The 22306-nt window shown below is 40.8% G+C and overlaps 1 protein-coding gene across 3 annotated transcripts; it reads left to right on the top strand.

The window, feature by feature from the left end:
• Window positions 1-971: 971 nt before the first annotated feature.
• ptprc (protein tyrosine phosphatase receptor type C) lies at window positions 972-20370 on the top strand. Of its 3 annotated transcripts, XM_041934856.1 has the most exons (32): window positions 972-1128; window positions 1233-1353; window positions 4525-4539; window positions 6070-6282; window positions 6448-6585; window positions 6809-6835; window positions 7082-7339; window positions 7450-7674; window positions 7771-7884; window positions 8194-8322; window positions 8448-8609; window positions 9066-9215; window positions 10312-10529; window positions 10631-10691; window positions 10837-10945; window positions 11149-11186; window positions 11505-11614; window positions 11846-11936; window positions 12037-12113; window positions 12332-12368; window positions 12476-12573; window positions 12974-13099; window positions 13346-13503; window positions 13623-13758; window positions 14976-15125; window positions 15479-15569; window positions 15715-15851; window positions 16125-16259; window positions 16358-16477; window positions 16607-16767; window positions 17978-18113; window positions 19582-20370. In XM_041934856.1, the coding sequence occupies exons 2-32, from the start codon at window positions 1290-1292 to the stop codon at window positions 19888-19890; spliced, it is 3993 nt and encodes a 1330-aa protein (XP_041790790.1). In that variant the 5' UTR covers window positions 972-1128; window positions 1233-1289; the 3' UTR covers window positions 19891-20370. The 3 variants fall into 3 exon arrangements, with proteins under 3 accessions (XP_041790790.1, XP_041790791.1, XP_041790792.1); XM_041934857.1 differs by lacking the exon at window positions 6070-6282; XM_041934858.1 differs by lacking the exons at window positions 6070-6282; window positions 6448-6585.
• The last annotated feature ends 1936 nt before the right edge of the window (window positions 20371-22306 follow it).

Raw genomic sequence — 22306 nt, 5'->3', positions numbered from 1 at the left:
TCACTTTCTTCAGAATTAACCCAAATTAAAAGGTCACGACGCAGACTTAAAGCTTCATCCACCGTATAACTGCTGTCAGTGGAAGCCTCTCCCAGCTCAATTTCCTGCTGTCCAAACTCAGTAAATGCCTCTGCTTAGTTGCATGTACTATTTTCATATAACTGTGTGAAATAGCTGACTGTGTTTCATCCAGATTCACATCAGCTCACCACTCTGTGTGTGAGTCTCGCTCCCCAGAGAGTTTCTCTGCTCCTCTCCTTCCTCTTTTATCCCCTATTTTCTTGTGTATGTAAACAGAAGTAAAGCATTTTTGGGCTCCAAGGCAGAGCATGATGATCAAACACCACGCACGATCAATGACTTTGAAGAGATCTAACATCCCTTATAAATGTATTTCACACAGAAGGAACAGCAGAAATGAAGAAATTCACTTCTGGAGCCAATGGCCACATGTTTTCTCTCTTTAGACTGAGAGAAGAAAAAAAAACACTGAGAACAAAGTTGAGGAATAAGGAAAGATTTTCTTGCACATTGCAGCCCTGGCTCCTCGTGCGTTTTTGATTACATGGCCAAGCGACTGGAGGCCTGTAAGCTTAAGAGCAGGGAGGAGTCAGTGAAAGAGAAGAGGAGCTCTAAGAAGTTTCATTAGATTTTGTCTGATGGTGATTTGTCTGATTTCAAACAGTCTAGCAGAAGCCAATCAGACAGAAGACGACAACCTGTAAGCCTCAGTGTTTGTTAGCATCATTTCCTTAATTTCTGTCTCTGTTAATACAAAGTTAAACTATCAATTTGAAAACAGTGGTGTATTAAGCATGTGTCTAAAAGCCTAATATGTCAAAACATAAACTTTGAGTTGAAAAAAAAGGCTTCAAACTGAGGCTAAACTTCAGTCCTTCTTTCACAAGTCAGAGGGTTTTCACACTTGAGCAAAAGCAAGATCAGATGAGAAGACTTCCTGTTCTCGCTAGTGTCGCTGAAATAAAGCTTCCTGCCACCAAATGTTAAGGTAAAGGCAGGCTCTTTTGGTGTGACATCACTCCAACTTGCTTGACTTGAAACCAGAGGCGAGGTCTAGGGTTTGGGGAACAAGTCCAGGAAGCTGCGTCAACTGATAAGACAGACAACGTATGTAGCTTAAAATAAGACATCGTTTTAACTTGTCATTATTATTAGTTGATTTCAGAATTGGAAATACAGCTTCGATTTGGCTTGTGAATTTCTGCCCGTAGGTCCCCATCAGGACTATACTGTATGGTGTGTGTCGGTACACACCCTAACTCCTGGACATGGCAGGTCTTTGTGGTCTGAAGATTCTGCTGCTCTGGGCTGGAATCATCACTTTGGCCAACTGTAAGTAACCAACTCAGTCTTCTTACTGAGGGATTGTGGAAAGTAAATGAGTCCTGTGAAGCTGTGTGCTTGAGTCTGTCATCTGAAAGTTTTCTTCATCTGACAAAAAAATGTGCAAATGATGCAAAACATGAACGATAGCCAGCTGTAAGCGATGAGGTCTCCTATCCTACACTCCTAACTCGGCGGTGTCTGAAGTTGCAGCATATGGCTGCTGAGCATGTGATCGTGTTTGTGAGAAAAGGTGAAACACTTTCCATGCCTGAGATGAAGACATGAATCTGTCAGCGCGCTTGACAGTTAGCGTTCTCTCTAAAAACAAAATGGAAAACATCACCGCACAAAATGTAATCATTTAAAGTATAAACTGAGGGCAGGGATGACAAGCTACAGTATATCGTGTCTTTGAGTTGTGCCTCCGTTTGTGCTACTTCACGTTTCTTAAACTTTCCAAACCCAAGAACACAAGACAGTACAACACACACTTGTGATGTGCGGAGCTGAAGTAGTGACAGGTTTGTGAGCCCCTTTGGCAAAAGAATAAACAGTTATGTTCAATCAAAGACTGCTGTTAATAAGAAGACTCTCTTTAAAACGTGTTCTTTCATTTGGTACAAAGCTGTGGGAATTTTTGCAATCATGTTTCTGTTCTGCTTTGACATCGTGTGTATGATTGTGTGTGTGTGTGTGTGTGTGTGTGTGTGTGTGCGTGTGCGTGTGTGTGTGTGGGGGGGGTATGTCTGTCAGAGATGAGAGAATTTTTTCGGGGTGTGTCCCTGCAAAGTCTTCACTTCAACCCTAGTGACTGTGGGTGCATATGATACACATCTGAGTGTGTGTGTGTGTGTGTGTGTGTTTGTGTGTGTGTGCGTGCGTGCGTGCATGCATATGTTTGCGTGTTAAGTCAGACCCACCTTACTGCCTCTTGCATCACTCAGAGTTCTGCTGCTGTGCAGCGCATCAAATCATTTCTGCTATTTTCGGCTGAGACGTCTGTACACACGAGCTGAAATAAAGCCTTCACTCAGTTTATTTCACTCTGCTGTCTGTAATGTCTGTCAGGGTCAGTATTTGTCATTTTTTCTTTGGTACAGTTTGACTCAGCTAGAGTGGGAGGTGAGTCATCACGGTACACCGCATCGACAAACGTTTCTTATTTTATACGTCTTCACTTTTCCATTGATCGAGCATCGCTTTTCATAATATTAGCTGTTCCAAAAGTAGCAGAATTTCACAGTGTAATAACAATTAGGCTCTGTTTTAAGTGATGGAGTATCAATTTACTTTCTTAACATTAATAGTACACTTACTGTGCTCAAGTACTTCAGCACCATTCTGATGTACTTAAAGGTATTTCACACTTACCGAATACAAAGCATTGTGATACAGTAAAATAAACCACGTATAAAACTATAGGAATACATGTAAATGCCTCAGTAATAATGATCCAATAATGTAGTATATTATATAAATCTCTGACAGAGCTCCTTTTGCCTGAGAAGTTGGTACCTTTAACTTAAGCTAAATATTACACATGATACTTATACTGAAGTACAGTTTTGACTGTACTACTGTTAATTGTTAGGAAGCATTGTTGCTGAAGAATTAGATCAGAAATGTAAGGCCAGATCAAACCTAAAGGCCAAAAATCATGCAAGCACCAGTTTCATTCAGTAAAACCAACTGCGTGAGAGCAGCTGCACGCCACAACCTGCTAATTTCCAAGCTTTCTTTAGCCTTAGCTCTACAGAGTTGTGTGACCAAAAAGTTGACCACTTCCGTGTTCCATTCTGAGCTGCGTTCATTTCCTGCCAGAGCAGCGCAGCGCAGGCAGACAGACACAGAGCAAAAGTAATTGAGCTGAGAATTCATGAAACAAAAAAAAAAGGGGAAGCGCAGTGTCTGAAATGAAGAAGTGAGGTCAGAAATATGAAGAATGCTGCACGATTAGAGCCGTGCTGCAGGGAGGAGGGTGTTGAGATGGTGCTCCGTGCCGCATGCAAAATACCAGAAGAAAGAAGAGGCAGAGAAAAAAGGCTGATACATGAGAGATACACGAGAGACGCTGTATCAGTTTCTTTACTAAATGACAGACAAGTAAACAGATTCAGGAACAGGCGTCTGGGGGCATTTGAGCTCCGATTGTCACTAAACTATAACGGCTGTCAGCTTTGCCCAGTTGATATCTTCTCTGTGGTGGCCCTGTCTCCCTTCCTCTACCTCTGCCTTCCTCTTCTTCTGCTTCTTTTCTGTGACACGTGGGGAAAAAGCTTGTGACCTCAAACAGGTGTATATATGAATATCGCACCTTTAGTTTACACTCAGCACTGATAAAGAAAGTACCCAAAACAGCGAGGAGGCTTCACTTAAAACCAGTTGGCCCAATCTCAAAACAACTTAAAAACTCAACAAACTCACTGTTGATCAAAATTAGGGTTCGGATAAAGTTTTCTCATCAGAAAATATTAATAGAGCACAACATCACAGTTCGAATCAGTCACCACACAGCGTAAGGCGGTGAAATGTCAGTGCAGAGAGCATGCATCTCTGCTCGATGTAGTGAAACAAGAATGCACCCAACCACATCCTGAGACTCATTGTTTGACTGGCCCCCATCGCCTCAATGTTCATCGCTCATAGCTGTTATTATAAAGAACAAATGGGAAAGCGGCTAAGATGGGTTACAAGCCTCGTTTTGTGGCGAATTTCATAATACTAAGTTGGTAAAACTATTGCGATATCAGAGTTTGAAAAGGCAGAAAAGGAGGCATTTATGAAGATATAGGTGATTTTTTTGTTTACGCTGAGGGCATTTAAGGCATCTTAAGCATACGTACGATTAAAACAACATGTGGCCGCTTGTTTAGGTGATCAAGTAATCTGTACTAACGGAAGCTAATTCTGTAAGTATAGGGAGGCTCTAGCTTTCAGTGCAAAGCAGGAAATAGCGGTTATAGCTTGTGTGGCTCTTTGCAGCATTGTCATAGCAACCAGGTTGTACTGCGTCACCTCATGCGGAGCTTCAGGTGTAAACAGCCGTTTTTTCCCGCTTTTTTGGTTTTATCAGTCCAGAAGAAGTGGATGCTTTAATAAAGCCATACTGAACTGTTTTATGACAACAAAAAAAATACTGTAAAAATTCACACATTTTTTTCTCTTCTGTATTTCCAGGTAACAATGAAACAGGTGAGTGGCAATACACCAACTTACAAAACATTTAACTGTTATTGTAATGATATTAGCGCTTCATGGCCACGGCAGCACCAAAGCCAGCAGAATGATATGAGATGAGCATGCTCTGGAATGGAAATTAGAGTAGCAGAAGTATATTTTTACACTCTCTTGAAGCACTTTTGTCGATGCTGTCCTCCATTTTAGTTAGCTACATGATCAACGGGGGAAAATTCTTTGGTGAAGGAATGTGGGGCTCAGTTACCTGCAAACACTTATTTATGGACAAAACATTGCATTCCAGTTTGTGCTCATTTCAGTTGATTTCGCTTTGCTAAAGCAGAATGAAACACTTACGTTCATACAGTACGCAGTCTGCACTGGTGATGTTTAAATAGTGAGTGGAAGAGAAACGGTTGAACTTGGCTCGCAGGTTTCTCTTTCATTTCTGATTGGCTTGCTTTTAAGCTGAGCTGAGGCAAATTCACAATAGCTTGCTGCATAACATCTATACCATGATTTACATTTCTTAAACCATCAAGCTACATACTGTTTGGATCCACTGATTTTTCACACAATGAAATGTACGTTCCTGCTTCTTGTCTAATCTTAAGTGACAGCAAAGTGAGTGAAGTTAAGAACAAGCCAGGCTATTTGTCAAGTCATACTGTATCTGAGATCAGTTGTAATGATATTTAGATGTATTTCATCTCATTTCGGGTCTGGATAATGAACACAATGAGGGTTAGAATTAGAAAAGGGCAGCAGGTCTGTGTGAAGCATTGCTGCGACTTGGATGAGTCAAACTTTGTGACGGCTTAGCGTGGTACGGGCGCAACGCTTTCCCTCATAGGAAAAAAATAAGTCGCTGTTAATGCAGCCAGTGAAATTGAACATTTCCTGATAGCGGGTACTCTGCAATCATCAGTGACAGGGGAAAAAAATCTGTTTGAACCTGATACTGTCTACTGTCTGAGACTGTTTTCCATCTCAAGCACTGATCCAGGCCTTATAGAAGTAAACTGTGGGAGTTTATCCTACTTCTTCTTCACTGCATGAATGAATGAATTATATATTTATGTGTTTTTTCCTATTGTTTAGTCAATGATTAGCTTATATGTTGATTAACAAGCTAACAACAAGCTATCTGTGCAGCGTCCGGCCAGCACTGTGCCGCTGTTGACACAGTCCTGTTAAGTTTGCCGAACTGGAGGCACCATGTTTGTGTTTTGCCACAGGAAGACAACGTTAAATCCAAAAACAGGAAGTATTTGAACTCAGAGCTACCAGCAATGCTCAACCTCGTTCCATTTCCGCTATTTTAGCTGTGGAGTCCCACCAAACACATCCAGCTGAGCTCTGTCGGTCCTCCTATAAACAGTATAAATTTGCTTTTTCCTAATGCACCATTATTTTTTCTTACCGTCTCTGTTTTCTTGTTAAGTGAGTACTAGAATTAAATGAGGGGAAGCATTGACAAGGTGCAACAGCCGCTTTGTAATAAGGGGAAACAGCATCGTGATCCAGTGTTGACTTTTGTTTCAGCCCCCATGCTTCCACGCAACACCACAACAGAACAACTCACCACTCCAGCTTCAGTAACCAGCCAATCAGTCGTCTCCTCACCTGCACGCACCATGACAGCAGCGGCTGTCATGCCTTCAGACACTCCAGTAAACGGCCCCAAACCTACACTCACCTCGCCAGACCTCACCACAAACTCCTCAATCCAGGCACCCAGTTCAACTGCCGTGTCTGGTAACGTATTCAGCCTCAGTTTACGGTTTTGCTGGAAGCATTAGCGTCACGTTCAGCTTGAATGCATTCTCCTGAAATAGTGGCTAGGCCTTGTATCAGGTAAGACTGTTGGCAGTAAAGTATTCCTACCTGAGGGTGACCTCCAGCATGCTCTCCATCCTACAGTCACTACTACGCCTGCAAACACCCCACGCTCACCCACCTCAACCAGCAAGGAAACAGACTCTCAGTCACATTCCACTCAAACGCAGACCTCACCTCCAATCACCATGTCCACCATCACAGTGACTACCGCCACCAAAGGTTGGAATTTTCTCGTCTACAGCTGCACCCCATGTGTTCTTGTACAGGACTGTGATAACACTGTGTTATTCGTGGAAGTGTAGACAAGCACTGCTAAAGTTCATACAAGTTCATAAGATTCAGACACTTGCATCACTTGCAAGTTGCTTTGGAAGAGTATTTGTAATCATATATTAATATTTGTCTGTTTGCTTTTCTCATCTCATTTGAATGCATTCTGCAGCCACACAAGTCCCTCTGCCTCTAGAGTGTGAGTATCAGCATTGCTCTTCAAGATATAACACGTGACATGTTTACAGCGATCTGAACAGACGCATGTTCTGATTAAGTCAGTATGTCTCTCCAGTGGTCCTCTTGTACTTTGCAATGAATGCAGTTAAAGCAGATTTGTGTGTGCAGAGTTCATTTTGTTTCAGCTCAGGACCAAGACAAAAAATGCCATCAGGGGGTTTATGTTAACAAAGAGATTTCAGTATTCTGTTGATTTTGTATGCAGGTTCGTACACTGTCAAAGTCGACAAGTCTATGGTGGAGATTGCCATTACAAGATCTACCGCAGCAGACTGCACCATAGACATTAAAGAGGAGGGCAAACCTTGGACCGTAAGGAAATTCAGCTCCAGTGGAAACTCATCACTTAAAATCGACCACCTGAAGCCTTGTACTTACTATGAGCATAATGTGACATGTGATGCTTTTAACAAAAAAGCAAGCTGTAGCCACAATGGAAGTACAATTAGAACAGCTGAAATGAGTGAGTAAAAATAATTCCTGCTGTTGAATCGCATCTTACTTACTCTTAATGTCAGAAATGATACTGTGTGTAAAACAGGAAGACATTTGTGCATCACTTGTGTATTTCAGGTAAACATGACATTGAAAATGTTGACCGCGACCATGAATATGTTTGTTACCGGAGCGAATGGGACATCAGCTCTTCAATATCAACCATTCCCGTCAAGACACGTGCCAATAAAACCTTCTGTATCAAACCTAGTTACGATGACATTTGCTCAAATTTGACGACAACCTTCACCTCAGAAAACTGTAGGAACTCTTCCTTTAGCCTCACCAAAAGCATCGGCGTTGGTACGTCCTGTAGAGTCCTCCTGTATTTTGAATTGCATGTGGTGTGGACATGGCTTCCTCATGTTTAACGTATGTGCTGTTTCCTTTTTTCCACAGAATTCTTAAAGCCAGGTGAAATAGATCTGACATTTTCAGATAAACTTCCTACAGAAATAGTAGCACACTTACCAAGCAAATGTGTCAATCCCACCACCCATTACACCTGCACGGGTAAGTAAAGAGACTTTGTCTGCCGTCAACATTATGAATGGATTTGCACGGACATAGGGAGAGGCAGTGTGCACCATTAGACGCTCACACTGTCGTAAGACTCACAGAAATGACGATGAAAAACAGTTTGACTTGCAGCTGAATTGATGAATTGTGAATTATCTTTTGGTGTGAAAGGAAGTGGAGGGATTGCTTTGTGCACTCTGTGAATCAGTTCTGGGCAGAAGATTTGTGTATTGTGAATGTCTCAGGCACTGAGGTTTAAATAGCAGTCGTTGAAGAAGTGGTGTCATTCTTGTGTCTCCTCAGGAGAACACGGCGAGCACAAGAACTTGTCAGAGCTGGAGCCCTACACAGACTACACGTGTAAGGGTCATATCGAGTACAACAATACGGTCATACCAGATACCAAGAATGTCTTCGTCAGGGTTGACTGTGGTATGTTAATATTCACATTAACTCAGTGCAATGATGAGGACAAGAAGCTTGTATAGAGAGATATCTGTGGATAAAAGGACAACAACAAATACTCAGTGTTATTGACTTCTAATGTGTTCTAACAGATCTTAAAATAACAAACACAAACACGAGCCCAAGCGATACCTCCATGGTTCTGAGTTGGGACACGACCAGTCAGAAGTGTCAGAAACTTGAAGAACTGAAGAATCTTTCTTATGAATGCGAGTGTCATCTCGTGCCACCTCACTCAAAATGCAGAGCCCGTCGTAAGTAAAATTATTTAGATGAACTCTTTCGAGATTCTTTTACTGGTCATTTTGCCTAAATTGTGACATGTATTGTGGATATTTGAACCATCCATAGACCTGCTACACGCCGTGCTTCAGCATGCTGAGTGATAGTCGATGAAGAAGATGTGACGTGAGACAGAAATAACATTGAAAGAAATAATAATAATAATGCACAGCAAATGATGAGCTGCTTGTATTGGAAACAATTCCAGAACAACTCAAATGAGTTGTACACACACACACACACACACACACACACACACAAATAAGCTTAAAATTTCACATGTGGATACTGATTGATTGATTGATTGATTGATTGATAGTGATCCATTTGGTTGTCACTTCATAGGTAAATTGATCAGCAAAACAGTCTGCTGTTGTTCTTTGTTATTAATCAAACACAACAAACCAGCGAATGAAACTATGTTACAGATAATGTTAAAGGCCAAATAAAGGAAAGACGGTGTGAGGTTTCTGGACTGGCGCCACACACTTATTATACCTGCAAAGTCCATCCCACGTACAACAACAAGACAGTCAAGCAATCTTATGAATTCGACAAACAGGAAACTAAAAGTGGAGGTAAGTGTTCAAAAAAGTATATGTCGGAGAAGATTCAACTCCTGTATAATCCAAACTGACTATTTCTTTATCAAGGCAGTGTATTTCTCACATTGTTCAATATCCGGTTAATACTAACGACCATGCAGCAGTAAAAACGTTGCTGTGTGTGGGAGAAAATTGATATTGTGATGTGCTGTGACTCTTGAACCAGAAATGTGGTTACTAAATGCTAAATATTTGACTTGAATATTAACATAATATTTACTGCAATTAATTGATTAGTTAATATTTGAGCTAAATATAGTAATTATATTCTATTGTATTCTAATTCTAAATGCAAGTTACTCTAGTTGTTATAAAATGATTGAATTTATCTCATTCTTTATCCTGTCTGTCCTTTAAAAAGATTACATCATCAGCCTGATATTAATAATGAACATAACAATGTATCTCCAGTCATTCAATACGTACACAATATGTACCAGGAATACACAACAGTTCTAGGCTTTAAATTTCAACAGCGGCACTTATTTTCTGTGTTATTGTCCGTGACTCTACCAGCTTCAGTTACCGTCCATCTGTCTATTTATCACAGCTGTTTTGATGAAAGAGTCTGGAGTGTGGCAACATAAGATCATTATATCATAGTTTTTTTGTGTGTTAAATCGCAATCAATTAGTACAATGCTAATTAAAAAAAAAATCAATTGATTATTGAATTTGCGTTCACTATAAATGCTTAATCTAAAAAAAAAATCAAAGTAAATTTAAACAATTACAGAATATCAAATTGGCAATTTCTTCACGCATTATCTTTACGCAGTTACAATTTTTGACAATTTTATTTTTAAGTTTACTCTTCATTTAAAGACAAATAAGAATATTGAAAAATAACTTTGATATGTTTCTAATTTCCTGATCTTTTTGTGCCTTTCTCCTTTGAGTTAATAGTGAAATTTGCTGTGCACATTTTGTATCACTGCTGACAACCAGCACAACCAACAGAGCAACACGCTAACAAAGCTAAACCTCTGTCACAGGAAGTTCAAAGCTCACTTTAACCTACTATGCTGTGTCTAAAGGAAAAAACGTTGTTTGTCTTCTCTCTCTTACAGTACCAGAAGCTACTGAGGAAGTGACACTGACTCTTCCCGAGCACAATGTGATCAGTGTCACCTGTGCTGATGTAAAATGTTTTAATGGACCTCATCCGAAATACATTGCACGTATTTATGATGGCAACATTCTGAAGGGCGAAAAAGAAACAGCAAGTGGCAATAAATGCAGTTTTGAATTCAGGGATCTCAGTTATTCTACGACCTACAGGGTGGAGGTTTGTATTTGACTAATTTCTGGTGTCGCGAGATTATTCCAACTTTATTCCTCATATTTCTTCAAATGCCTCAGTTCCTGATGAACAGATTTTCTTTCCAGGTGACTGCTTCCAATGGTATTTTCAAGAGCAAGCCCATAGTCAAAGAGACTTCCACTCGCTGTATGTGCACTTTTAATTGATACCACAAATTGTCTCACCATGTTCAGTTTGAGCATTTGACACACAGTTCACACATCCACTTCTATGCGTTGTATCTTTAAGAGAAATGCCACCACTCTGATATTACTTTCCCATCACTTTCCAGATAATGACAGAGCACTGATTGGGTTTCTGGTTTTCCTCATCATCCTCACATCTGTGGCGCTGCTTTTCGTCGTCTACAAGATTTACATTCTGAAGCGCAGAAAGTCCAAGTAAGGATGTCTCTGCGCCGTATCTCCTGCATCAGTCTGACTGTCACATTGCGTAGTGCGTGCACAGGAATATTATTGAACTTGAATTGCACATTAGACAGCTACATCATTGCTGTTAAACGCCACGTGTAGGCCTTCTTTTTCCACTCCATGTCCCTCGTAATTTAAAGTCTTTGAAGCCAATCTTCACTATTTTCTTGCAGTGACTTGAATGAAAACATGATGCTTATTTCGACAGCAAGTGAGTAGTCTTTAGACTTCCTGTTTTCTTCCCCGGATCTTGTCTTGAACTTGATGATTATAGAAGAGCTTCAGTACATAATAAACAACGCTCATGTGCAGCAGCTACTGTTTTAAAACGATTTATGGTATCTGTTTTAATGAGGATACACAGATGTTTTCTTTGGTTCCTTGTTAGATAATGTAAAAGCATGTTTCAGGAGAAAAGAAAAATATTCAAATATTTAGTAGACTGTAGTTTGGGGTAATGGATAGTAATAAATTAGTATTATGACAGCACTATATTGTTTCTCATCTGCTGGCCTGTTTGCTGCTGTAGACGACGAGGAGAACCTGCTGCCCGTTGAGCCGATTTCATCCGAGGCCCTGCTGGAAGCCTACAAGAGGAAGCTCGCTGACGAGGGGAGACTTTTCCTGGCTGAGTTTCAGGTCAGCTTAATATCTGGTTTCTTTTTGGGGCATTATTTTTGGTATTTTGTCTTTATTATGTGGTTTACGGATGGAGTGGCAGAGACGGAGATCCCTGGGCTTGAACCAAGGAGGTTGGATGTGGATGCTTGTAGCCTTGGCTAATTACAGAGTAGAGAGAGTGTGAATGGCACTGTACAACTGCTGCTTGTTGATCTTTGGCAAATGACGTAATGTGTTTCTGCTTTTTAGAGCATCCCCAGAATTTTCTCAAGGTACAACGTGAAAGAGGCCAAAAAGCCCTGCAATGTCCCCAAGAACCGCTACGTGGACATCCTGCCATGTGAGTCAGTCTGTCCAACCACACATGACGCTTTTAAAAAATAAAAGCACTTACCTTACTTACCTGTGTGATATTTTTTCTTCTTGCTGTCTTGAACCAGATGATTATAACCGTGTGGAGCTGACCAGCGGTAACGGAGAGGCAGGATGTGACTACATCAATGCCAGCTTCATAGATGTATGAAATACACCCAGATCATACGACTACTGCTGTTGCTGCCACCGCTGCAGTCATAAGAATGATCAAACATTAGCAAACTGCATAAAAATAATGAGACATATCAAAGGGCTACATTTTGGCCAAACAGCAGATTTTTTTAAGGGCTAAACAGACACAAAGTTGAGTCTTTCTGGCAATACACACCTTATTGAACATAGTTTATTTTTGTGCTGCAGGGGTACAAGGAATCCAAAAAGTACATCGCAGCTCAAGGTAAAGTTCTCTTATTCTCACTCAGTCAGTGCACTTGCGTTACGTCCCGGTTGATACTGCGGTTGCATGCTTGCGTGCACACTGCTTATATTCTGTGTGTGTTGTAGGGCCGAAGGATGAGACTGTGAGCGACTTCTGGAGGATGGTCTGGGAGCAGCAGTCCTCTATCATTGTGATGGTGACACGCTGTGAAGAGGGAAACAGGGTAAGGACAGGAGTTTTAACTTCCTGTTTTTTCTGACTTTGATTATTACGTTACATTGTTCGCTGTATTTCTTTTAAAGTAGCAGTTAAACATTAACTTCTCTTTGAGACGACAAAAAGAGCTTCAATTACTGACTGACTTGAGTCTGTCATACTCACATCATAGCTGCTCTGCTACTGTATCAGCTGTGGACAAGCCCAAAATTCACACTCAAGCCGCACACTGTGGTCTTTGAGAGAGACTGTGGTCTTTTCTGGAGAACCTAATCTGCTTGTTTTATCTGCAGCACTCTGCTTTCAACACGCATCCACTGCATGTTTCACTTTTGGGTTAAAGTGCCCAATCAGCAGTGTTGCTGAGGTGTTACTGACCTGTAAAATGTTGTCACTCACTCCCGCAGCTCAAGTGTGCGCAGTACTGGCCGTCTCCTGACCGAGAGACGGAGATCTTTGCGGAGTTTATAGTGAGGCTGAGCTCAGAGAACCATTGTCCGGATTACACCATCCGCCATCTCAGCCTAATCAATGTGAGTCTGGCATATAGTGAAAGTGTTATTACTGTTATTACTTTAACTTGTGGGTGTATGCATGTGTGTCTGCATGTGAGTGAAGGCCAATGTCTCTGTCCGTCTTTATCACCATACTTGCTTATATAATCAGTCAGTTTATGTGCTACTATATATGTCTCAATATGCTGTATATATGATGATTGTATTTGTATAATCGTGTGTGTGTGTGTGTCTGTTTGTGTGTGTGTGTTTGTGTGTCCGCAGAAAAGGGAGAAGAACTCAGAGAGGGAGGTGACCCACATCCAGTTCATGAGTTGGCCAGACCACGGCGTCCCGGGGGACCCACATCTCCTCCTCAAACTGAGGCGGCGTGTCAATGCTTTCAAGAATTTCTTCAGTGGCCCCATCGTCGTTCACTGCAGGTGAGTCCACACTCAGCTGACAGTAACTCCGGCTTTTACTTGCCACTGATTGACATATATATGATCATGTATTTACACATTTTTTTATTTATACATTTATGTTATTATGCCATGTGTAGCGCGGGAGTCGGCAGGACAGGCACCTACATTGGGATCGATGCCATGATGGAGGGTCTGGAGGCGGAGGGCAGAGTGGACATCTACGGCTACGTGGTCAGACTCCGCAGACAGAGATGCCTAATGGTTCAAGTGGAGGTAGAATATCAATTTGGATCATTTTTCAGAGTGTGTGCGAGTGAGTGCGTGTTACCATGTATTCCTTACGTTGTGGGGACATAAATATGTTTACACAGTCACATTGTGGGGACTCGCCTTCCTTCTGGGGACAAAATGCAGGTCCCTGTTATGTAAATCAGTAAATTTTAGGAGGAAGACTTGGGTTAAGGTTAGCTTAGAGGTTAGGGTAAGACTCCAGGAAATTAATGTAAGTCTATGTAATGTCTTCAAAAATGATGGAAACGCGACTCTCTGTGTGTGTGTGTGTGTGTGTGTGTGTGTGTGTCTGTGTCTGTGTCTGTGTCTCTGTCTGTGTTTGTATGTCTGTGTCTGTGTGTGTGTCATGAGAGTTAAGTTTATTGGTGGGAGAAAACAATGATTGGGGTAGAGTGTGATTGGCAGACACACAAGTAAGAGGAATAATAATTAAAGTTTAAAGGCTTTCATTAATTATTTGATTCCAGTTTCGAATTCAGTTATGAATTCATCAGTTTGAAACAGAATATTGACACTGAATTACTCTGCAAACCCTTTTTACTCAGCGTTTATTGATGTATTGTTTGAAAGCAAAAGCAATTTGCTTTTGCGAAATTGTGAAATCATTTTAGTGACACATTTCAGGGTCCATCTAATCTTTATCTATCGTTAATGTGCAGCTATCACACAAAACATTTTTAATGTGTTACACTATGTTATAGTATGTGAGCATTGCGAGGTCATCTTACAGGAACTGAACTGAGACCTCAGAAGGTGGGTTTAAGTGCTCATGAGTGTGATGGTGTGTGGAGCTGTTCTTGTCAGTGGCTGTCTTGTTGCTCTTTAGCGCCCAGCAGAGGGCAGAAGCTGAAATAGGTTGTGCACAGAGTGTGTACGTGTGTGTGTGTGTGTGTGTGTGTGTGTGGGAGCTTGTGCAGTACATTCATGCGTTTTGAATATTTCCATTTGTTCGTACTTTGAGTGAACAACACTGGTAAAGTTAACAGCATGTATCCAGCATTTTGTGTATTAACTGTAAATCAGAGAGGAGCAGGCAGAGCCAACGAGTCCTGGATGAGTTAGATTTGGGATTTTTAACTTTGGAGAAATCTGAGATGTGGATTGTATAGTTCAACAACAGTTTGTCTTGTGCATATTTGTTCTATCCCCGAACTGTATGTCCCTTGTTTGTTAAGAGAAGTACATTGGTCCTCACACAGGCCCAGTACATCCTGATCCACCAGGCGCTGCTGGAGCACAATCAGTTCGGAGAGACTGAGATCACCCTGCCTGAGCTCCACAGCACGCTGAGCACGCTCAGACAGAGAAACTCCAGCAGTGAACTCACGTTACTGGAGGATGAGTTTGACGTATGGCATTTTACTGTTCTTCGAATTATTTATTAACTATTCATTTATCTGAAAAGCACTGCATTATGGGAGAGCTGAAGGAGCCACTTTCCTATGAATTTGACTCTGTTTTATGAAACTTGAGCTGAAGTTTTGCACCTCTGACTGCATGGCAACATGTGTGAAGTCAGTGGTGTACGAGGAACAGACAATAATGTAACCTTAACAGCACTAAACATCTTTCATGATTGTTAAAAAAATATGCTTCCGATCACTTTAAAACGTATCCATTTCCCTTTGTTTCCCCTTCCTGCCTCTTATTAATATCACTATGAATGACCTAATAATTAATGCGTCTTTGTCTTGCAATTTAGAGACTCCCCACCTACAAGAACTGGAGGACATTCAACACTGGGCTCACAGATGACAACAAGAAGAAGAACCGCTCTTCATCCGTCATCCCATGTGAGTATCACCTCAGCACAGGGACGAGGTCCATCTAACACTGCAGAAAAACAGCTATTTTGTATCAGTGCACATGCATTCATATACCAGAGTAAATACGTCCAGTTTCACTGGTGTCCGAACATTTCAATCCTGCCGCCCGCAGATGACTACAACCGAGTGCTGCTGAAGCTTGATGAGGGACACAGTCGAGAAAGTGACCACGATGAGGATGAAGAGGACGACTCATCAGACGAGGAGGATGAGGAGTCCACAAAGTACATCAATGCCTCCCACATAGACGTACGTTTCTTCACTGACACTTCCAGCGTATTCACTGAGCACAAAACTGACGTAAACCCGGATGCCAGGACAGAAACGACGCTGGCTCGTTTAATTGACGACAAACTGCCTTCCTGTTACTGTTGTAGCAGGTGTTCTCTCATTAACTCTGAACGCATTCCCAGCTTTCGTGCAGCCACTTGAATTTTAAAAACAAGCCTAATTAAATTCATCACATCTTATTTGCTTGGACTGTGTACAACAATAGAGGGATTTGTTTTCTTGCCCACGCAGGGTTACTGGGGCCCGCACACCTTCATCACAGCACAGACTCCGCTGCCAGACACCATGGCTGACTTCTGGTGCATGGTTTACCAGAAGAAAGCATCTACTATTGTCATGCTTTCAGACTGCAGTGAGGGAGATAAGGTACCTTAAATATCAGGCACGTATATGATGCTGTGTGTAAAATACACTCTCCATGCTCTTGGTATATTGTAAATACCCTGTGTGGTTCTCATTCACAGGCTGACTGTGTCTACTGGGATAAAGACCAGAAAACATTTGAGGACTTTGAGGTGGAGGTGGTGAGCACAGACACCTCCCCGACCTTCATCACCCGCAACATGCTGCTCCGTCATGTCAAGGTAATGCAACCACAACCGACTCTGTAGTTGTAGCAAAGTTTGATCTGTTTCCATAGTTATCAGTATCAGGGTGCGAGCTGATTGGTCATTTCAGTGTCACAAGTCGTTTTACCTCACTTGTGTCGACAGAGGAAAGACGGTCGGCCGGTAAAACACTTCCAGTTCCTGAAGTGGGCGAGCGGAGAGGTGCCGGAGAAACCTCAAGATCTGACAGACATGATCAAGGACATCAAGCACAGCTGTGGCAGCAGAAAATCACAGAGGGGCACGCCCATCGTGGTCCACTGCAAGTAAGACGGCCTCACAGAGCATGTCCTCTGGATCCTTACAGAGGCTGCGTGTCTGTGATCATGACGTATTCAGCTTCTGTCATCACTCTCAGAGCTTCCAAAACTCAGTTTCAGGCCTGTAATCTCTTTTGAAAGCAAAAAGCCTCCCCACCTGATTGAGGTTTTGGGTAAACCCAAGTTGTGATTCCTGTGAGGTCATCTTACAGCGATACAGGTCACAGATCGTTTGACACCACTGCAAGCTATACAGAGGCGTATGCTTTTGAAATTAAAGCATGAATAGACATATACTGAGATTTTAATCATAGCAAAACAAATCATCGATCATTTAACAATAATTTTCTACATAAATTAATTATTAATTATTATTATTAATTAAATTAAGTAATGTACTAAAAATATGTTCAATCAGAGTAATGCTCAGTGGTTTGTAGCGTCGCCTCATTACAAGGAAGAAAAGGATGACATGTATATGAGTCACTTGTTTGTGGAGTTGTTTCTTTCTCTCTTTCTCTTTTGTAGTTACCAGAGACTAAATAATCCATAGATTTTAACATGGGCCCATATTTCTCAAACGTCCAAGAATTACACTTAAGAAAGCTCTAAAGAGCCAGTTTAGGAGTAAGAAATGTCTTGGCGCCATGTGAGCAATGAGACACAGAAATGGTACATGACAGCATTTTATACAGCACTTCTATCCAAAGAACTTCACAATATGCCTCTCATTCATTTATTCACACACACACGCACACACACACACACACACACTGATGGCAGCAAGCTACCATACAAGGTGCTGGCCTGACCGTATGCAGCATATTGGTAGTTGAGTGTCTTGCAAAATGTGGACAGGAGGAGCAGGAGATAAAGCTGCCAGGGTGAACCACAGCCGTCCCCAAGAGACATTTATCAAGCTACTCACACCGTAGCGTAAGAGGAACATTTATGAGCAGCTCTGCAGTGATCACATGATTAATCACATGGATGAACAGAGCAGAAAAGCCAAAAAACATATCGATCAGCGTTATGTTAGCAACAGCAGTTATAATGAAACTGATGAAACAGAAACAATATATTTAAATCCTATATGCTATACATGCTTGGATGTTCTGTGGCTCACTATGACCTGGAAAAGGTGTAGTTCAAGGGATGCACTGAATGAAATTGAACAAAAATGACTGTGTGTGATATGTGTGCTCCGTCTCCTCAGTGATGGCTCCACCCGTTCAGGGATTTTCTGCGCTCTGTGGAACTTGCTTGACTGCGCTGAGACTGAGAAGCTGGTGGATGCTTTCCAGGTGGCCAAAACCCTGCGCAAAGAGAGACAGGGCATGCTCTCCAGCCTGGTAAGAAAGACAACCCCAATATCTGTCAGCAGCTCACAGTTTCACAGCTTGAACTTCCTGTAGTGCTCAGAGTGAAAAGTATTGTAGCACTTGGCCAGTCAGTGACTGTCAGTAATGGGCAGATGTTATGTTTTTATGCTCTTCTAGTATCAGTGTGTAGGTCTCCTGTGGCAGTTTTCGCCAAGAGATAAAGGTTAACCATATTCTTTATGTGTTGTTAATGTATTTCACATCACCAAAAATGGCATTTAGCCTTGATCGAGCTCTGTGTGGGTGTTCGGATCATAAAAATCATTCACCTTCCCTTCAGTGTCTTGTTTATAATCCAAAAAGTCAAAAACTAGTATACTTCAGTGCTTGATTTAAAGTATGTTTGACATATACTTCTAAAAAGTGGACTTCTGAAAAGATGCCAATAGGTTCTGCTTAAATGTATTAAAAGTAACATACTAACTCTGCAGTATTTAAAGTTGTATTTCAAATTACTTTAAGAAAGTGTACTCTATCGTAAGTATATTATAAATGGTACTTTAGAGTTCCTAAGTGTATGAGTGTACTAAATTGCAAATACTTTAATACTGGTGAATTGTACCTATGAAAAGTAAACTTATTTTAAAGTTCTTTGTCTTTATTTCCAACACATTGGTCATATAATACAATGTACCACAAGTGTGTTTTGAATTCTCATGAATCATGATTTTCATTGGTGGAGATTGTAAAGAAATTGTCAGCCAATTTAGCTATTAAACTAACTATTGTGTAAATTAACTATTTACACTTCGCATGATTACACTTCAGTACACTTGAAGGTGACAAAATAGCAAAAAGTGTAATTTAAGTATGATGTTTTTCACTGGCGATCTTGTTTTTTAAGACTTAAAGGATCAGACTGATGATATTCATCATGAATTCATATTCATATTCTATTTCTGTTATTGTCAGCAAATCCCATGAATAGTCCAAAACCAAAAAAGCACTAGTTCATTGTCATCACTGCTCAATAATAATAATGAATCAGCTCAGACTTTGGTCATACAGGCCTAAATAGAGCATGTTTTCAGGCCGATTTTCAGCTGTGTGCTTAGCAAGCATTTACAGCAGCAGGATGTGTTCATCTTAATGAATAAACACGTCACCCAGAGAAAAAGTGTGGCTCATTAATGTGTTTTTAATATTTTTGGACAACAATACAAGTCTAAGGCACAGAGAAATCAACTATTGTATCTCAGCCTTTTCCAACACAGACAATAGTTGCTATCTGGATAAATTCTGTGTTGGTTTTGGTACTGTCATGGAATTTGTTGCCAATGATAAAAATAAAGTATATCATCAGATGCGTCATTTAAAGCTGTTTTCTGGAGCTTTTTATTGTGTTGTGTTGTATTTAGAAATGTTTACTCTACAAGTAACCTCCAGCACAGCACCATATCTTTGTGTTTCCGCTCAAATCCACCTGTGTCTCTTACAGGAGCAGTACCAGTTCTTGTACAAAGCACTGGAGATGTTCTTCCCTGTCCAGAACGGGGAAGTGAAAGCCTCTGCAGCCGTCCAAATTGTCAATGAAACCAAAGCGGCCGAGCAGCCAGCTGAGGAAAGGGCGGAGGAGCCTGCTAGCACTACCAGTATCGGCCAGCAGGGGGCCGAGGGTGCTCCTACTGTGGCTGATGGAGAGAAAGAAGAAAAAAAAGAGAAGCCTGAAAAAGTGTCCGGCACCCCCACAGAGACAACACCACTGGAGGACACCAGCAACGGTCCCGGTGTCACTGTGGAGGTCTGAGGGGGCTGGCCGGGCCTTTCGCTTTTGGAAATAAGTGCTTCAACTCAATGCTTTGTTTTAATATACTTCCTGAATGTATAAACATTGTAAAGGTTTAACACAGTGTGGTTTTGGTTGAGATTTGTTAAAGAATTTGATGAAATGTTTTAATGTTTCAATTTCACAAAATACAATTTAAACTAAGTTATAAATATTTTAGCAAGAAAAACACAAAGTTTACTAGATGCTGTCATCAAACTAGCATTTACTGTATAGTTGGAGACATCTAACTACATTTTAAATATACAGTACATAAGATGTTGTTTTATACCCCTTTATATTTGAGTTAGTTTATGTATTCACTTTCTTGCTAAATAAATGGAAGCTATAGTCTACACTTATATATATATATATCTGGTAGAGGTGAACAATTTAGTCCATAAGTTCAAAATTTGTTATGTGACACTGTGACATTTCATTAAAGACTTACAGAGAGAAGGACTTATACAGAGTACTTGCTTATTGACACTGACATCATAGACTACCTTTATTAGGCTGGGTTTACCAAGTCCATAAAGGCCCCAGAAACCCACTTTGTGTACCAGCCACTTAGTATGAGAGATGATAACATTTTCTGCCGTAGTTAGAAGAGATTTGATTATTCTACATATGAGATTTCAGTGCTCTCCTCGCTGGTGAGAGGTGGGTGGGGCTCTGTTGGAAAAACTGTCACATATTTCCATTCACCACTCTGGATTGAGCAATATTTGGAACAAAATCTGAGATGTCGTTAACCAAGTGTCATTCTAGTGCTAATCAAAGATGTGACAGGTGGAGAAACAGTGCCCTGAAGTTTAAAAAGGAGGGTGAGGGTTGCCAGTTTGGTTCCCCGAATACCCAGAAAACTGGGACTTAAGACTCCCAAATACCCACCACTGGAGTGCCCTTGAGCAAAGGATTTAGCCCCAGTCTGCCTACTAGGGGTTTGATTGGGTAGCTCCCTGGTGTGTTTGTGTGCAACAGTGTGAATGTCAAGGAAGCTGTAAGCAAACCAATTCTGGCAGAATAAAGGTTAAAACAAAAAGGCACAAAAGTCACTGAAAAGGTATACAAGTTAAAACATAACAGAATAAAACAGAAACACAGAGGCCAAAACCACAATCATTCACTTTTTGAACATTTTTAAATCAGCAGTTTGTGTAATTATTGTCAAAGGCAGTTACAAACAGTTACAAAATTTAAGACACACAAGATACAACATGGACAGTTTCCTGAAATTCAGGACAATCGTATAAGCAAAGCATCCGTGAGCTCGAGTCTCCGTCGCGGCTCTGAGTAGAGCTGCATCTTCAGTTGATTCAGTGAATTCCTTGCTACAGTTTCTTTTAAATCTCTAAATATCCATCACAAATAAAAGTACAATGTATAAAAAGAATTATCTACGTATAAAAAACATAAAATACTTTGAATCCGAGAGAAGGTTTGTGCTTCACTCACACCGTATGCAAATCGTACGTCTGATCCTTCTGTGTTAGAGGCTCAGTGAAGATTTGTGAACGTTATAAATACCTGAACCACTGCAGCACTGACAACGTGTCAGCTAATGTAAAGACATACACACATTATTGTAGTGGTCAAAAAAACAGTCAGACTACATGATGGAGCGGAGTCACAGGCTCACAACAAACTGTCAAAGAGTTCAGCAGAGTTACAGTGCACTGATGCAGTCAGTGAGGACATTTAACTGTTGGCTCAACAACACTTTGATTGTATTAACATATTAGAGTTTGACTTCACTTTTCCAGGTAAACAACAACAACATTGCAGAGCAGCGTAGTTTCAGTGACAAATAAATCCCTAATATTCATTGAGCAATGAATTAATTTATGCAAACCTTCTAGCACAGATGGGCTTTTGTCCTAAAAAACAAAAACAGGTGTACAAAAAAAGGAAAATACATTCATCAGCTGCATACACATTGCTTTTTGCAGAAAACAGAGGAGCCATTACAACAAATGCTTTCTAATATGTATGGAAGTTGATAATGCAGTATGCAAAAATTAATTATTATTATTAAATATAGTTCGGTGTTTATTTTTATTGCTCTTCACTGATGTATCTCAGTACAAGCTGTTATTGAATTGATTAATTTATTATTGAGTTAACAGCTCATCATGTACATATGATTTGTGCAAAAACTTTGGCCCATTCACACAAGGTTATGAATCATGCTGAGCCTCAACTATTGCTAGATTAATGACCAAAGACGCATTTCCCTGAATTCTAGGAAGCAGCAAATTTACTTTTACTTGTGTCCTCGCCAGCACCTAATCATTCTTCCATTGTTCAGCTTTACATGTCACATCTCACATCCTCAAACCGCAGCAGACAGCAGAAGCAGCTACTGGGCGAGCAGTCAATAAGGCTCCTTCTAAGC

Source organism: Chelmon rostratus, chromosome 4, assembly GCF_017976325.1.
Source record: "Chelmon rostratus isolate fCheRos1 chromosome 4, fCheRos1.pri, whole genome shotgun sequence".
Lineage (NCBI taxonomy): Eukaryota > Metazoa > Chordata > Actinopteri > Chaetodontiformes > Chaetodontidae > Chelmon > Chelmon rostratus.
Note: the sequence above shows the minus strand (reverse complement) of the source record. Positions and strands in the feature narration are given on the sequence as shown.

Coding starts and splice junctions, on each gene's coding strand:
- ptprc (XM_041934856.1), top strand. CDS start 1,290: ATGGCAGGTCTTTGTGGTCTGAAGATTCTGCTGCTCTGGGCTGGAATC. Junction 12,369..12,475: donor AAAGTACATCGCAGCTCAAG/GTAAAGTTCTCT, acceptor TGTGTGTTGTAG/GGCCGAAGGATGAGACTGTG. Junction 12,574..12,973: donor GCTGTGAAGAGGGAAACAGG/GTAAGGACAGGA, acceptor TCACTCCCGCAG/CTCAAGTGTGCGCAGTACTG.